The sequence below is a fragment of the Carassius auratus genome, chromosome 12, assembly GCF_003368295.1.
Source record: "Carassius auratus strain Wakin chromosome 12, ASM336829v1, whole genome shotgun sequence".
Lineage (NCBI taxonomy): Eukaryota > Metazoa > Chordata > Actinopteri > Cypriniformes > Cyprinidae > Carassius > Carassius auratus.
This window is the reverse complement of record NC_039254.1, coordinates 10433064-10451835: the sequence shown is the minus strand read 5'-3', so window position 1 is coordinate 10451835 and position 18772 is coordinate 10433064. Positions and strand designations below refer to the sequence as shown.

Genomic DNA, 18772 nt, shown 5'->3' with positions numbered 1-18772 from the left:
GTTTTTACTGAGCTTAGTGAGCAAAAGAGACTTATTTCCAAAACATTTTAACTTTAAAACTGATTTATATAATATGTGCAAAAAAAGAAAGAAAAAGATTCAGAATGCACAGATATTTCCGAATGGCTGTAAAGTGAGAAAAACAATTGTTATGAAAACCAAAAGCTGTAAAACGTTGTCAGAGTGAACGGCCCTTCAGAGACTGTATGATGGCGACACGATCTTTGGCTTCCAGATGAAACATAAACATGTATCAGAGTCACCGCAGAAATACAAACATCTCTGAACGTCACAAACTAAATGATTTTAACCTAGAGAGGAGTTTGAGTCATGATTTATCTGCTGCGGGCTCAGAAGCGCTCTGTCACCAAACATGAGGGCTGTGTTCAGAACATACTGCTGTTTCTACATCATCTAGTAAGTTAACATGTCAATTTTCTGTGCATGACCCAATGCATTTTACTGAATGTGCAACTGGAGCACACTGTATGAAATACTGTAAATGCACCATGCCAGTGTTTCTCAACCTTCAGGGCCCTCATTGCCCACAACCATATTTAAAAACCATAAAGCCCTAGTTTTGTTTTACAAAATGCATTTTCATTTTACAAATTATTTTAACTGCTTTCTGAAAATAAAAAAACACCTAAAATACTCCTAATTAAACTTTTAAATAATTACATTGCAGATTCTTTATGAGATGAAGTGTCCTGCTCCTTTTAAGATTTTATTAATTTATATGATTTTTCAAAATACTGAAATCACATTCTCATCCAGGTATTCGAAGACGAAGTTTTTAAATGATCATTTATATTATATTTTATAATTTAACCAATCATTTACTTATTTTCTCATTTTCATTTTTGGTTTAAAGGTTTATGATGTGTGTCGTGCACTAGTTTTTGTTTTTTATATGTCTATATAGTTTTATAAATTTTAGCATCAGTTTTTGTTTTAGTTATTTTAGTACTTCAGGTTAAACTAAATGAAAATTTTATATAAACTGGGCAACAATCGTATTTCTTCAACATCGTAACTGGATGCCACTAACATGCAATTCAAAAGGACAATTATTTAAAGCATTCATCATGAAATTAGGTCTACATTTTAAAAATAGTACTGTATACTGTGTGCAGTAGTCTAGTAAAGTAGTATGCCAGTATTCCAATCCAAACACAGCACAGACAAACCCGTCTGCAGCCAGAAAGACACGCTCTCAGATCAATGACATAAAAGAGAAACAAAGCAAGATAGGATATGAATCATTGCATATTTCAAAAGACATCCTATTCATCTTATTCACTCTAAAAGTTAAAATGCACACAGAAGGATCCTCAAATCTCAGCGTTCGCTCTGAGCTTCGCTAATTGCTCTAAAGTTCAAAAGTAGCACACGAGCCGGAGATAGTGCAGATATTTTATGCATCGCCTGCACAAACATCAAAAGCAGCCCCAAAAATCTACGTAAATATCCATCTACACCGATATCCCTAAAAACACATGATTCTTTAATCAGTTAGGCTACCTATACTTAGGCCAAACTAATGCTGTTTCAGGCCCAAAACATCATGAAAACTGTCTGAAAGAGTTGCAGTTTAAAAAAATCAACATGGAAACAAAACTTCTCCATGTTATACAATGGAATGCACCGATATTGGATGCAGTGGTAGAAAAATATATAAAGAAATGGAGTGAATCATCTGATATTTGATGATTTTGAGATCATCAGCATTAGCTACTAACTGGCAGATTAACAGAGGTGTTCATTTAGCTTACAATTGCCACATTATCTAGTAAATAATTGGTAAAATAGGTGTTTATTTAATTTTACAAAGACTCCTCTGCATTAAGCACAGCCAGCAACACAGTGTTTTTTACTGAATGAATCCATGATTTTGAACTAATCAAGTGAGCCAATGATTCAGTGAATGATACATAAAGACAGTCACTTTTTTAGTTATTGAAATGTTCAGCCGTTTGAATGAATCAAGTGAACCAATGATTCAGTGACTCGTTCATAAAGACAGTCACTTTCTTAGTTTCTGGAGATTCAGCCGTTTGAATGAATCAAGTGAACCAATGATTCAGTGACTCGTTCATAAAGAAAGTCACTTTCTTAGTTTCTGGAGATTCAGCCGTTTGAATGAATCAAGTGAACCAATGATTCAGTGACTCGTTCATAAAGAAAGTCACTTTCATCATTTCTAAAAAGAATCAGCAGTTTGAATAAATTAAGTGAGCCAATTATTTATTAAAACAGTCGCTAGCTATATTTCTCAAAGAATCAGTCGTGTGAATGAATCAGTGACTCCTTTCTGACTGAATCATTGGCTTGAATAAATCACTTAGATTAATAATTCAGCGAATCACTCATTAAGACCATGACTTGCCTCTGCCTCCTACAAGTTTTACTTTAAAATGTATTTGATTTTTTAAAAACCATATCATATTCCAATACTAAAGAAATACTTAAAAGTAAACATTTTTACGCAATGCTGAATCAAAATATTTCTTCCTAAAGCTACTTTTCATAATGGTTTTTCAAAGTCTTTTCTCATATAACACAATAAATAATCTTTTGGGCGGAATATCTCTGATTAATCTGCAGATCATGTTATTAATTCGATTTATTTTTTCTTTAATTATCACTTGACAGCCCTAGATATGTTTTATTATATCTGTAAAGGCATCACCACTGAAAAACCCATGCCGGTCAACCACAACGTGAGTTTATATACAACTACCACACGCACCGGTCTGAGCCAAGATGCATTCTGGGTAGCCTAGAAAAAGAGTGTCGCTAGAGAGAGAGAAAGAGAGCTGAGACAGTCAATGAGAAACAGATTAGAGTAATTTGTATTGATTTCATCACTCCATCATCCACATCTCCTCGTCTCTCACTTGGGGTAAGCGAGGACCGTTGTTCCCAGAGAGGTCAAAGGTCACTCCAGTGGTCAGGAGCTCCTCAGCTTGAGTGTGTGTGTGTGGACTGAGCCTCAGTCCTTCAGGTTGTCTTCTCCGACCCCCTGGGCGGCCAGTTCTCTGATCACGTTGTCCAGATAGTTGGGGTCGGGGAAGCCGTGGCCCGTGAGGTTGGAGCCGAACTCAGTCTTGTGGTGAATCTCGTTCCACACGACTGTGTCCGTCTCTCCTGTGGTGCTGGACGTCCCGATGGTGAAGATCAAACGACGATCCCACGCCATGATTAACAACTTCAACACCTGAAATGAGCCACAAATACAATGTGAACCTGCATTCAGTGCATATATATATATATATATATATATATATATATATATATATATATATATATATATATATATATATATATATGAACAACATTTTTAAATAATGTTTAAATATTTGTCAATTTATATTCACACACACACACACACTTGTCTGGTCAGCTATCCTTGTGGGGACTCTCCATAGGTTTAATGGTTTTTATACTGTACAGACCGTATTTTCTATCGCCCTACACCAACCCTACCCCTAAACCTAACCCTCACAGGAAACTTTCTGCATTTTTAGATTTTCAAGAAACTTCACTCTGTGTAATTTATTAGCTTGTTTACCCGTGGGGACCTCAATTTAGGTCCCCACCGTGTCACAAGTCCCCATGAGTCTGTGTGTATTCAGGTTTAAGTCCCCACCAGAATAGAAAAACAAGTACACACACATGCACACACACACACACACACACACACATTTGACTATAATATACATATTTATTTATATATATATATATATATATATATATATATATATATATATATATATATATATATATATATATATATATATATATATATATATATATTATTTGCATATTAGAGTAGTATATTCATTTGATTTAAAAAAGTGTTAGTAGCATTGATAAACTGTAATTGTATTTCTTTTTTAAATATATTACTATTTATATTTGATTATATACTATTTTAATATTTAGTTTTTTATATATTGGATTATATTATATTTCATATTTTTGCTTCATTTTAAGTAATTTAATTTTAAATTATTATTATATATGTTAGTAATTATATATATATATATAGTTGTTAATATTTAATTCCTTTTTTTAGCACATCACATTAATGACAACTTAATGAAAATGAGAAATGTTTCTTTGGTGACGTTTAGTAATAGCTAAAATACTATTTCAGTACAATTTTTTTTTTTTTTAATTAGATTTATATCTATATATAGTTTTCTATTTTCTTTTAGACTTTAAACAACACTTGATGGAGACCAGAAAATGTCAAAATAATGAAAACAAGAATTGTATTATTTAGAATTATTTATACAATTATTAATTAAATAAAACAATATATAAAAAAAACTAAAGATCCATTGTTTTTCATCAGATATTTTCTCACCTTTCGTCCTTTCTCATTGTCTGGTAAGTAGCAGTGTCGAGGAAATCCACGTGCGCTGTACTTTTTCCCAGGATTCGGGTGCTCTGAGGTCTGGACAAAACACACACAACACACGCGGTGACACTTCACACATCGCATATAAAGAGTTGTGTCCTGATATGTGGAATTCTGAGTAAGGGTCAATAACACTTTACTCCTTGGTTACGTATGTAACCCTCATTCTCTAAAGGAGGGAACAGACATTTTGCCAACAGGATCTCGCTGAGAGCCCAATCACCTTCAAGTGGTACAAAACGAGCCAATGGTACACAAAGTACCTTGGTCTGTGGAATTTGCATCATTGAGCTCCGCCCCGCAGAGCAGGTATAGAAGGAGCAGCGCAAGCAACTCGCATTCAAGTCTTCACTGAGGAGCTGAGCCAGTGACCCAGCCATTAAGCGGAACAGTGATGTGACAAGGGGGCGTAACGTCTCTGTTCCCTCCTTCAGGGAATGAGGGTTACATACGTAACCAAGATGTTCCCTTTCAGTCGGTCACGTTCAACATTACAAACGGGGCCCCTTACAAAACGCCACATGGCCGTCTTCCAGCAAACCGCGTGAGTGATAGCACCCTGTCGTTAGCCCAGCACGAGTGAGGGCCTATAGCTTACACATTATACACTGGGTAGCATATTCCAACTGGACGTATGCTAGTAGGCTGCCTGCCTGTGGGAGGACTTACAGAAGGCAGGTATCCACCGAGGTTGTGATACGTAAGAACTCTGAGGTACCCAGCCCGCAAAGTGGAAGTTTCAACGACAGAGCTGGCAAGGGGCTTGCTGAGGAACTCACCTGAGGGCAATAGCGCATGCATCCAGTCTGCGGAGTGGAATGGCGCAGCAAGCGGATTGACACCGAGCAGGTCTTTACTGGCCCGAAGGGGCGAATACCCTGGAGGACACAGGCTCTACACGGAGATTTATAAAATCTCACGAATGTGTTAGGTGTCACCAAGCCCGCAGCTCTACAAATGTCTGTTAGCGAGGCGCCATGCGCCAGTGCCCAGGAGGAAGATACACTTCTAGTTGAGTGAGCTCTCACCCTAGGGGGCATGGTAGGTCTTGAGCCTGATAAGCCAGGATCCACTATCCAGTGGGATAACCTCTGTTTAGAGACAGCCTTTCCCTTCTGCTGGTCTCCGTAACAGACAAAGAGCTGGTCTGAGGTCCTAAGGCACTGAGTTCTGTCCACGTAGGTGCGGAGCACATGTACTGGACAGAGCAGCACCAGGGCTTGGTCTGCCTCCTCCAGGGGCAGCGCTTGCAAGTTTACCACCTGATCCCTAAAAGGAGTGGTGGGAACTTTGGGCACGTACCCAGGCCGGGGTCTCAAGATAACGTGAGAGTTAGCCGGCCCAAATTCCAGGCATGCTTCGTCAACTGAAAATGCCTGCAGGTCCCGGACCCTCTTCACCGAAGCAAAAGCCGTCGGGAGCGCAGTTTTCAAAGATTAAAACTTTAGCTCTACTGAGAGCAAGGGGTTCGAAGGGAGCCCTATGCAGTGCCGATAGTGATGAAGAGGTTCCACTTCAAAGCATAGGCGTGTCAGGTGGACACGGCTCTAGCTGAAGTGATGGTAGCTACCACCTGTGGTGGCAAGGTACCTAAACCTTCTGTGACCTGTCCAGAACCCACACATGTAGGTTCCACAGATTGAGACGTGGGTGCAAGAGGGTACCCCGTCTCTGAGAATGAAGGTCCTTCCTCAGAGGAATTGGCCAGGGAGGGGCGGTCGTGAGGAGTACTAGTTCTGGGAACCAGGTCCGGACGGGCCAAAAAGGCGCAACCCATGAGGACCTGCTCCTCGTCCTCCCTGATCTTACACAACGTCTGTGCAAGAAGGCTCACTGGGAGAAACGCATACTTGTGCATGCCAGCTGTGTACCAGGGCGTCCGTGCCGACAGCACTCGGTCAGTGAGTAAAACAACTGGCAGTGGGAATTTTCTGGAGAGGCAAACAGATCTACCTGAGAGTCTCCGAAGCGTTTCCACATCAACTGAACCGACTGGGGGTGGAGACTCCATTCCCCGGGGCGAGACTACTGTCGTGAGAGATGGTGAGCATGTTGCGACTTGCGGCGGGAACGTAGACCACCGTGACGGTTACTGTACGCTACGGTCGCAGTATTGTCCGTACGGACCAGAACGTGCTTGTCCTTCAGCAGGGCCCTGAAGCCGTGCAGAGCAAGCCGTACTGCTAGCAACTCGAGACAATTGACATGCCACTGATGTCCGGGTCCCGACGAGCAGGCTGAGGCAGCTGCGCCAGCGGCGGGGTGGAAGCAGTGGGCCGCCGGGGCAGGATGTGTCTGATGGCCTCAGACTGCTTATGGGCAGCAGAGAACTTCTGGGCAAAGCTCTCTACCCAGTCGCCGAAGAGGCCATCCTGGGAGACCGGGGAGTTGAGGAGCTGAGCCCGATCATACTCCCTCATGTCTGCCAGGTTCAGCCATAGGTGGTGCTCCTGGACCACCAAAGTGGACATAACCTGACCCAAGGAGCGCACAGTGACCTTCGTCGCCCGGAGAGCGAGGTCGGTAGCAGTGTGCGCCTCCTGCAAGACCCCTGGGACAGCACTGCCCTCGTGCAGTTGCCGGAGCAGCTTGCCCTGATAGACCTGAAGTGAGGCCATGGCATGCAGGGTAGAAGCTGCCTGACCCGCAGCTCTGTAAGCCTTGGCCACAAGCGTGGATGAGAACCTACAGGCCTTGGAGGGCAGCTTAGGACCACCACGCCAAACGGAGGTGCTATGCGGACACAGTTGCATCGCAACAGAACGCTTCACTGGGGGAATCCCAGCATACCCCTTGGCCGCCCCGCCACTGAGGGCAGTGAAGGTGGAGGAAGTACTAGAATGTTTTCGGGCAGTTAAAGGTGTCTTCCATGAACTGGTTGCTGGGATGCAGGGATTCCCCCGGTGGAGCGTTCTGTTGTGGTGCACATCTGGGAAGAAAGGAACCAGAGGCGGATGCTGGCGATCCGCATGAGCAGCCCCCAGGAACCAATCATCCAGCCTTGAACGCTCTGGACAGGGCGGAGGAGTCCACTCAAGCCATCAGCTCGGGATCGGACTCTGACAACGCTGGCACTCCCGAGGGAGGCAACACAGCCGAATCCTCATCTCCCGACGACTCAAGCCCGCCTTGTGATGTGGCGATCGACATACGGTCCTCTTCACGAGCCCCGAATGAGATGTCAGGAGCATGAGAGTGTCCAGCAAACTCATCCGGAAACTCGACCGGCTGCGGCATATTTTGGGGGGGGGTGGTCCGAGGAGGTTGGCTCGTCGGGGAAGCCTACAAAGTAACCTTCAGATCACCCTGGCCCCCAGCTGAAGTAGCCCTCTTACGAGAAGAGGAGCTAGAATGGGGTGTGGCAGAGGGGACTCTATACCTTTTAAGGTAATCGAGTCTCGATCTCAACGCCGAGATGGTCATGTCCCCGCAATAAGAACATGAGTGCTGCACCTTATATACCCGCTCTGCGAGCTTGAGTTCGCGATGCAAATTATGCAGACCAAGGTACTTTGTGTACCATTGGCTCGTTTTGTACCGCTCTAAGGTGATTGGGCTCTCGGGCGAGATCCCTTTCATAATGTCGAACGTGACCGAAAGGGAACTGTATTTCCATACCAATAAAATACTAGAAGGTATCTCTAAAATAGGATATTTCAATATAATAAAATATAAACAAACAGAAATGTATAGAATAATTGCATATATAAATGAAAAATAAGTTCATAAAATATTAATACTTATATAATGTTTTGATTTTAGATTTGATAAATTACTAAATTACAATTACATTTTTAAAACTCCAACAGACTAGAACTACACAGAACTGCATTTCTCGGCATGTTGAGGGTGTTAGTGATGATGGGATATTTTTTATCAAGTTATTCTTATGTCGTCGGAGTGAGTGGGTGGCTGATGGTGTAAAACTAGTGTGCGAGTACATGAGAGACAATGACCCAGAATGAGCAGGAAATCCCCACGCAGCCGCTTCCTGTCTCACGTATGGTGAAACACAGTGAAAACACAGTGAATAGAAGCCACAAGCCCACGGTCATTCTGCAGCAACACCCTGACATATTAAATATGAGTGCAAAACCTTTCTCTGTGAAAACTGGGCCGCCTGAAGTGAACAACAGATGCTCCAGTTCACATGCCCCTTAATACAAACAAACTTTTGTGAACCTCATTAACATCTGTGTAAATAATGATAGTAATATTCATTTTAATAATATAAAAATAAGTAACTATTGCATTGGTTTTTTTTCTTCTTTATGACAGCATCTTTTTTAGCCTGTTGTGTTTCCAACAGGCTAAAAAAGGCTAGCTGTATTTGCAAACATGCATAATGAAAATAAAATATATATAAAATCAATTTTTTTATTTTAGTATTTACATGGTTATTTTTATCATTGCATATATATTGAAAATTAAGCTATGTTAAAAATATTGAAACACATTTGTTGCAAACACGCACAATGAAAAAAAATAATAATAATGTGTGTGTATATATATATATATATATATATATATATATATATATATATATATATATATATATATATATAATCAAATACAAATCTGTACAAATAACCATTTTTTATACACAAGTATTTACTTGGTTGTAAAAAATCTATTCATTTCTGTATAGAGATCAGCAGTTTACTAAACTAAAATAAAATAAAATAACCAATGTTTTAAAATTAATAATAACTTTTGTACAGATTTAAACTATTTATAAAATAAAAAAATAAAAATTATTATATTATTATTATTAAATCTTAAAAATATTAAAACTTCAAGACATTTTTTCCCCAACGAAGTTCATATTTACTTATTATTTAGCAATGTAATAATTTCTGAAGAAACGTTAAAAAAATAATTTATTTGTTGTACTTCTCTTAACTGAATATACCTGTATCCCAGCGGGAATGTCGTAGATGATCCGTATGGTCTTGTTGTCGGAGCATCCAGGCAGAGAATGAGGAATCACGTGGTACTCCATCTTCCCAGGAGGCTGTGTGCCGGTCTTCTCTCCATAGATGGCCTTACAGGTGGGACACTGCAGACTGCCGTCCTGAGAACAACATCATTAAACACTCATTAAACACCCGAGGAAACAGAACTGGGACGGCTGGGACCCTCACAGCCATCGGAGACATGCTCTACAGTCACACCGAGGATTGTGTTAGATGCACTTCATTAAAGATGAGCAAAATAATGCAGCACGGACACAAAAGCTAATATTTTCAGATGCACAAACATTCGGATACTCGATCTGTAATTATTATACGAAATATAAAAACATTACACAAATTTTACTACGTGTTACTTTATATTTATATGTGGGTCAAAGACGTTAAGATGTCCGCCTCAAAAGAAATGTACAAAAGTGATTTTGTGTCCATAAAAAGCACATTTAAATGTAAGTAAAATGTCTACTTTTAAGATTTCAAATAAGTTTTTGGAGAATAAAATGTCAAAATTTGGTTGAAATAATGTTACATTGTCATGCAGTGTAACACAATATTTTAGCAAAAATTCAAACAACATGCTTATTCTGACGTGTACATATTAAAATATCTAAAAGAATAATGGAGCATACTAAATTTTACTGTGTTTTAAATTAGTAAAAAATTATTTCTGACAAATGGGCAAAACCTGGGATAGTGGCACATGGTAAAAATGTAAAATTACAACTGAAAGTAATTAGTCTTTTAATATGTCATAAATAGATTTTTGTTGTAAATATGCCTGACAAGCTTGTTACACTGAATGACATTTTACTGCGTGTCTTCTGTAAATCAGGGGAAAATGTATGATATTTATTTTTTGCTCAGAAGAACAAAAACAAAATGGCAATTAAATAAAACAGAAAACTTTTTGAATTTTTTGGGGGGAAAACTACAACAGTTCAAAGCAGTATTACACTTGTTTTATGCTTAAACACTTTTTCGCATTTGACCCATATATACATTTGTTTAAACACCTTTTTAATCAAAAGAAAGCCTGATGTTTAAAATGCCTAATTATAAGCTTGTACAGAAATCATCACGAAAACTTGCTTATAAAAAAAAAAAAATGTCTTTCTCATTAATTCTCATCATATATAATTACATATTCTAATATACTTTTTTAATGAGCCCAAATATCCAAATACAATATTTTTTTAGTCAGAAAGCTTTTGGATTGCATCAAAAACATCTTTTTTGTTCTGAAGCTGATCAAAGGTCGTAAAGGGCAAGTAATAAATTAAAGACAGCATTTTTAATTTGGGGCGAGACATCCCTTTAATGAACTAATGAAGATGAAGCTTTCCAAAATATACTTTGGGTTTAAGATACTCTATTTATCTCTGATCATCTTAATGACTCGTTGCTAATTAAACTCATTATCTGCACATTTTCTTACTTACTTTTCAAGCTTTTATTTTGTTTGCACGTAACAACTTTTTAAAGAAATGTTGCAACCATAAAAAAAAAAAACATTTTGTCCTCAGTTTATACATTTGATATGTTTTTTCTGTGTTCTACTGTTAATATAATATGGATTCATATGATTTGCAAATCCTTGCATTGTGATTTTATTTACATTTTATGCAACTATTTTCTGTTTTTTACTATAAAACTATAATAACCCTATAATAAGGATTTCTGTGTTTGCACGAATCTTCAGTGTTTTCCGTAGCATTGATTTTTGATGAACTGCATAGAAACCAATGTATTTTTTTTTAATTCCATTATTTTTCTTCTATGAGAAAACAAACTTTAAAACAGATCATTACATGAGTTTTGTGATTAAATGTTCTATTATGAGGGTTCGTTCTAATGCATCAGATTTCTCAGTGCTTTCTGGCTGTGAACACAATGTCATAAAGTTGTGATAGATCCTGAAACTGGTCGGTTTGGTTAAATACACAGAAAATGAAGGCTAATCAGACTGATATGATCCCAGTCTTCAAGTGAGTGTGTTCTGACCTTATTGCCGTTGTTGTACATGGCCACCAGACACAGAAGATGGTACACGTGGCCACACTTTCCCAGTTTTCCGACCAGCTCGGGCTTTGAGCCTCTGTAGCTCAGCAGTCCCTCGTATCCGGACGCGGTGCTCAGTCGCTCCATGCAGATGGTGCAGTCCTGACGGATATCAACAGTGAGTGACACGGACACACTTCTGCTGCCGAACTCATTAACACAACCTCATCAATCACCTCATCAGGAGCCGTCCTGATCTTCTCTGTGTAGCGCCGAACCACGTCCTCCGGGTTTTTACCTGGAAAAACACACAAAACTAGAATTAAGTGTCAGACAGTGGAGCTTTAGTCATGTGTTTGTGCAGAATTTAATTCTGATGTGAACTCTTATTTAAATCATTCTCAATATATGCTTTTTTCGTTAAAATCTTATATACTTAGCTTATATGCATGTTAAATTACATACACAAACATACACACACATAAATAATAAAAAGTTATATACAGCTCTTTACAGTGTTAAGTTGTTCAGTTAATAAAACTAAATAAAATATAGGAAAATAAAAAATACAATAAATATACAAAAATAAATAATATATAAAAAAAATATATATATTTTACCTTCGTACAGATATAAACTGTTTCTTTAAATGTAAATAAAATAAATATACAAAATAAAATTAGAAATATAAATTAAAATGAAATGCAATATTTTCTATATTGCTCTTATAGAATTCAGCTGTTTACTCAAATTGTAATTAAAAATAAATATACAAAAATAAAATTAAATAAAAATTCTATACACCTTTATACACTTACGTTAATAAAATGAAATAAAATATACGAAAATAAAAAAAATATATAAAATAAAACCATTTTACCTTTGTATAGATATAAGCGGTTTATTTGAATGTATAATAACAAAATATACAAAAATAAAGAGAAAATCTTCTATATACAGTTTACTCAAATGGAAATAAAATATACAAAATAAAATTAAAATATCAATTTAAATATTATTAAATATGAATTAAGCGGTTTACTCAAATTGTAAATAAAATTAAATATACAAAAATTAAATTAAATATAAATAAAAAAAAAAACAAATTGTAACACACATTTTATAGAATTTAGCTCTGTACTTGAATGTAAATAAAATTAAATGTAATATACAATTACATTTAAAATTTAAATAAAATAATTTCTATACACCTTTTATAGAATAAAGCCGTTTACTCAAATGTAGATAAAATAAAAGGATGCAAGGTATATATAGATAAAAAATATAAGATTGCAGCTGGTTTGTTTATTAAGCTTCATAAAAATCTCAGATTTTTAAGCTCTTAAATGTGCACTCCACCAGCGCTGATGCTTTATTTTTACACCGAATGAGGCTAAAGAGAGGATCTGTCAGATTGAGCTGACAAATGCACTCTTCAGAACAGAGCTTCAGTGTTTGTTTCTCAAAGCGTCTTTACTCTGGTGACCTTTAACACACCATTGATTCCTGCAGGAACGGAGGCACAGAAACAATCTATAAGATCTGTGGTAACACGCTTGAGGAGCTGTAATGTAAGAGCAAACTTGTCACTTCCCGCTGTTGCTCGAGTCACACAAAGTCTGCTCTGCTCAGATCAGCAAAAACACGCAGAGAATCAATGGCTAGATAAACACACACACACACACACACACACACACACCCTTGCGGAGGTGCTTTGTCTTGGTCTTGCGCCGGATGCTGTTGATCCCTGGCACAGGTTTCAGGTCGCTCTTGCTGACCGGCGGTGGATGCAGGACGGGTTTAGGAGCCCGAGTCAAACACACGGGGAGCCCGGCGGCACACATGAGGATCCCAGTCATCCCTGACACACACAGACACTAAGATCAGCTCAACATGTAGATCAGGGCACTGTGAGGACAAGGGTTCGAGTCCTGGGAGATGCATCAACTGATCAACTCTGTGCCTTCAATGCAGATTTAAAAACACAATTACTGCATCTTTATACACGGTTAAGCGCTTTACATGCATGTTAAACTAATACTAGATAAAGACATTTCTGTACTCCTATATACAGAGCTTACTCTCATGTTAAAATAGAACGAAAAATTAAATACACTTTTGTACAGAGTTAAGCTAAAAAAAAATAATAAATAAATAAATAAATAAATAAATAAATAAATAAAATAAAATAAAATAAAATAAATAAATAAATAATAAAATAAAATAAAATAACTGATATACATCTTTGGACACAGTTCAGCTGTTTACTTGCATGTTAAAATAAAACAATTAAAAATGTATTTCTATAAACTTTTGTACAAAGTTAAGCTATTTACTTGCAAAATATAACTTACTTTAATTCTTAATCCTAAATTCTTAATTTATGTCCTTTTATTAAAAATATTTGGTTTTTAGTTTATTTGCATATTAAAATGAAAAAAATATAAACATAATAAATAAACAGACAAACAAATAAATAATCACTGACACATCTTTGTACAGAGTTAAGCTGTTTACTTGCAAAATAAAATATATTTTAATTTATTATCCTAAATTCTTTATTTAAGTCTTTTGTTAAAATTATTTGTTGGTACATTACTGGTCTTTTCATGAAAATAAAATAAAATAAAATAAAATAAAATAAAATAAAATAAAATAAAATAAAATAAAATAAAATAAATCATTAATAAACATCTTTGGACACAGTTAAGATGTTTACTTAAAAAATAAAACTAACTTTAAATCTTAGTCCTAAATTCTTAATTTATGTCTTTTTATTAAAATGATTTGTTACTATGCATATTAAAATAAAATATAAACATAAATAAATAAACAAACAAAAAAACAAACATTGACATAGATTTTTGTAAAAATAAAACAATAAAAAATATTTCTTTCCACATTTGTATAGAGTTACAAAATAAATATATATATATAACTTCATATATAAAGTAATATATATTTGAAAAATATTACTTGCAAATTAAAATATATGCTAATTTAAGATCCTAAATTCTTAATTTTTTTTTGTTAAAATCATTCTTTGGTTCATAGTTTACTGGTCTTTTCATAAAATACAAAAAAATAAAAAATAAAAAAAAATAAAAAAAATCACTGATATACATCTTTGTACTTTAAAATGTTTAAAATTAAAAATTATTTCTATAATATTTCTTCCCACTTTTGTACAGAGTTAAGATGTTCTTAATTCTAAATGAACTTGTCTTTTTGATAAAACCTTTCATTATTACCTGTAGGTTACTTGTATATAAAAAAATAAACATTTCTATAAACTTTCATACAGAATTAAGTGGTAAACACACAATAACTGTAGTCTCTGTAATGCTTCTGTAATGTTCTGTAGACTGAAGTGAATCTGATGTGGTTCTGTAGTACTGTACCTGCTAATGCAGGATGAACCTGTCCAGACCCAGTGAGGCTCCTCACAGGAAGTGCAGGAACCCTAAAGACGACAGGAAACAGACAATGATCCATATGAAGTGAGTCAGTTACAGCTCATAACCTGTACGAGACCGTCCAAACCTCTGATGATGAGAAATAAACCTCCCAACACAGTTCATCAAGACTCTAACACACACAACCTTCCTCATCTGCTGAAGCCAGCGGAACCGTCCAATCACAGTGAAGCTCTTAACGGACCAATCAGCATCCAGTGACAAACACGGATCACACATGTAAACAAAGCTGAAGTTACATCCGCCAGCAGATCACATGAGGAACAAAAACTGATCAATGAATCAGAAAAAGAGCCTCTCCAGCATGAGAACGTGCTTTCATCTCGATCTGGAGATTCACATTCAGATCCAATCAGCGTGAACAAGAGAAATGAACCCAGACGATGTGCTGATAAAAGTGAAACTATTTATTATTATGATTATTACTGCATAAAGAAAATGTGATTCTAGGATGCAGGGTTATCTATTACAGTACTGTATTATAATTAACTGAAACTAAAACCATAAAAAAAAAAAAAAAAAACTTTTGTTTCTTGAAATAATCTTAAAATCTTAACTGAAATAAATATAAAAACTAGATGCCAAGGCTACATTTGTATTTTTTTTATTAGTTTAACTTGCATAAAATAACTAAAACTGAAAAAATAATAATAATTACAATACTGTAAAAAAAGCTAATTATTTATGATAAAATTAAATTAAAAATAAAACGTAAAAAAAATAAATAATAGTAAAACAAATAATAAGAATAAATAATTAAAAAGAAAGAAACAAAGGAATAGAATAATAAAAAAAATTTTTTAGAATAAATATTATAAATAAATAAATAAATAAATATAATACATTCAGAAATAATTATAACAAAATCTATAAAAAAATAAGTAAATATATAAAAAATAGAATAATTATTTTATAAAATAAAATAAATATTCATAATACAAAAATAATTCCAAACAATCAATCAATCAAAGAGATAGAATGCTACAATAAAATGAAAAAAGTAATAAGAATCAAATAATAAACAAATATAAAAAATTTAATTTTAAAATAATGAATGAAATCATTTCTATACACCTTCACACAGTATTAAAGAAAAATATAAAGCATCTCCATACACCTTCACAGAGTTTTTGCATGGAGTGAAACAGAGCGTCTTGCGTCGATACGGATCAGGAAACGATTGCTCTTGGCTCAGATCGTGTTTTATCTCATATTTCTGATGCAGCGAGGGAAAGCCCTGCTGCTGATGGAGATGAGAGCGAGATCCTACCGTATGTCCTCGTCCGAGTCTCCATCCGTATCCATCATCTCTCCTGATCTCAACAAACTCCACACACACACAACACAAACTTCCTGCTTTGATCACACACACACATTCACTCACACCAGCTGTGACAGGAAGTCAAACAGGAAGTCAGAGTCAGTTTTAGAGATCATCTGAGCTCTGTTAGTGTTCAGTGACTCCAGACTCGTGTTTACATGCGTTTACTGAAGGACACGAGCCACAAACAAGAAAACACTGAATCTGCCTCACATACCGTTATAAAAGTACCGTGTACAGTAAGACATCAAGACGTCAAGAAACAATAGTAATCAAACCTCAAAACTGTTCAGATGTATTAAATCTCACAAACGTTAATGTTCAGATGAAAAGATGAAGATTAATAAATGCATTAGTCTTGAATAGATGAGTTGCAGAGATTAAACTATGGGATTATGGGGGAAACTGCTGATATTGTAGCACAGTTAGTGTGTGTAACGGTTTGGGGCATCAGGATCTGTCAGACTCTGCCCTCTAGTGGAGGAGCTGAACATCACATGTGATGAGCTCAGACAAGCTCTGTCTGTATTGAATTGGCATTACCTGCTTTAGAAATGCATGTACAATAGAGATCCGCTATATCAATGCATGAGTGAAGTATCTGAAAGAATCAAACTGAATCACAAATAAAATAAAATAAAAAATAAAATAAAATATTTAAAAATCTAAAATAAATAAATGGAAATATATTAAACTTTAAATTAAATTAAATTAAATTAAATTAAATTAAATTAAATTAAATTAAATTAAATTAAATTAAATTAAATTAAATTAAATTAAATTAAATTAAATTAAATTAAATTAAATTAAAAGCCCATGGTCCAGTAAAAAGGTTCAAAACTATTTTATACAGATATTTATGGTAAACTTTTTAACCAGCCAGTTTTGGCTCTGGACCACAAAACAAGTCATAAGGGACCATTTTCTTTTAATTGAGATTTATACATCACAAGAAAAAAACAATTAATAAACTAGGATAATATTTGGTCGAGTTAAAAATCTGGAATCTGATTGTGAAAAAAAAAAAAAAAAAAAAAATTTAAATATTGAGAAAATCATCTTTAAAGTTGTCCGAATTAAGATCTTAGCAATGCATAAAAAAAATTACGTTTTAATATATTTATGGCGGGAAATTTACAAAATATCTTCATGGAACCTGATCTTTACTTAATATCCTTATGATTTTTGGCATGAAAGAAAAATCTGTAATATTTTTTTTCTGGGGGAATATATTGCTACAAATTGAAGATTAATAACCTGCGACTTAAAGGCAGGGTAGGTAAAAAATTTATAAACAACTTTCTTCCAAATTTGTTTAAACTGTCTATATATATCAATACATAATTAAAATGTAAGTACTCTGATAAAAAGAGAATACAAATCAAGTGACTCTAGACCGTTTAATCTGTATTAAACACAGCTCATTATTTCCATTCGGGACGAAACATAGGATTGGCTTATGCGACTGTCACTCTCTCGCAACCATGGCAACCACCCTTTTGGCACACATGACCCGCCCACTTGCGCACGCACGTTTGATTTGAGGAAGACACTTGATTTTTATACTTTCTTTTTCAGAGTACTTACATTTTAATTATGTATTGATATAGAAATACATTTTAAACAAATTTGGAAAAAAAGTTTTTTATACATTTTTTACCTACCCTGCCTTTAAGACTGGTTATGTGGTCCAGGGTCACAATTGTTAGCTGAAACTCAATGTATAAATGGTAAGACAAAAAAATGTGGGGTCATTAATGTGAAAGTCACGTCTATGACAGATCTTCACTGAAGCTGTTCTCACTTTCTAGTTTGTTCATGTGATAATTCATATCATAACACTGCTGTTTCTGCAGGTGTGATGCTTGTTTACACCACGCTGTCTGCTGGAGTGTGTTTGTGTGATACACGTGTGTGTGTGTGTGTGTGTGTGCTAACCGCACTCATCCTGTGTGTGTGAACCGCTCGCCTGGGAACAAAGCGAACTCATCTGTCTTCACAATATCTCTTTCTGTGTCTGTTCGTGTCTGCTCTGCTCTCTGTGTTTCTGCTGAAGTGTGTTTGTGGTTTCAGAAAACACCTCCACTTCACATTTACTATGATTTACACCCCTTCATTAATTACTTTACTCTGTGTGTGTGTGTGTGTGTGTGTGTGTGTGTGTGTGTCTGCTGAGGCTCCGTTTTGCCTTGATCCATTATTCATATTTTCCCCTGTGTAGGCTATCACAGGCTGGATAGCAAACAAATCACACACACACACACACACACACACACAGAGTACAGCACTTAATGAAGGGATGTGGTTTATCTTGACCAGAGATACACGCTCACAGGAAAGGACAAGATTTATAGATGTTTTTACAGTATCACCGCGTGTGTGTGTGTGTGTGTGTGTGTGTGTGTTTGACTGATTCAGTGTCACAGTGCAAAAGGACACTATCGACGATTTCCTTGTTCAAGATGATTAATGTCCACCAAAACTGATAGATTCAATAAAAAAAGGATGAGAATGATACAATGAAGCGGGACAAAATAAAGATCAATCCTATATACAGTGCAGATAGATAGATAGA

General features: G+C 35.8%; 1 protein-coding gene across 1 annotated transcript in view; it reads right to left on the bottom strand.

Moving 5' to 3' along the window:
• Positions 1-565: 565 nt before the first annotated feature.
• Positions 566-18772, bottom strand: part of LOC113111811 (E3 ubiquitin-protein ligase DTX1-like) — a 39837-nt gene continuing 21630 nt past the window's right edge. Inside the window, exons 4-10 of the mRNA XM_026276909.1 lie at positions 14802-14863; positions 13100-13261; positions 11637-11698; positions 11404-11562; positions 9342-9503; positions 4376-4465; positions 566-3220 (exon numbers count right to left, since the gene is read on the bottom strand). Of these exons, the coding sequence (XP_026132694.1) occupies positions 2996-3220; positions 4376-4465; positions 9342-9503; positions 11404-11562; positions 11637-11698; positions 13100-13261; positions 14802-14863 (922 nt within the window). The 3' untranslated portion in view covers positions 566-2995. The remainder of the gene's footprint in view (positions 3221-4375; positions 4466-9341; positions 9504-11403; positions 11563-11636; positions 11699-13099; positions 13262-14801; positions 14864-18772) is intronic.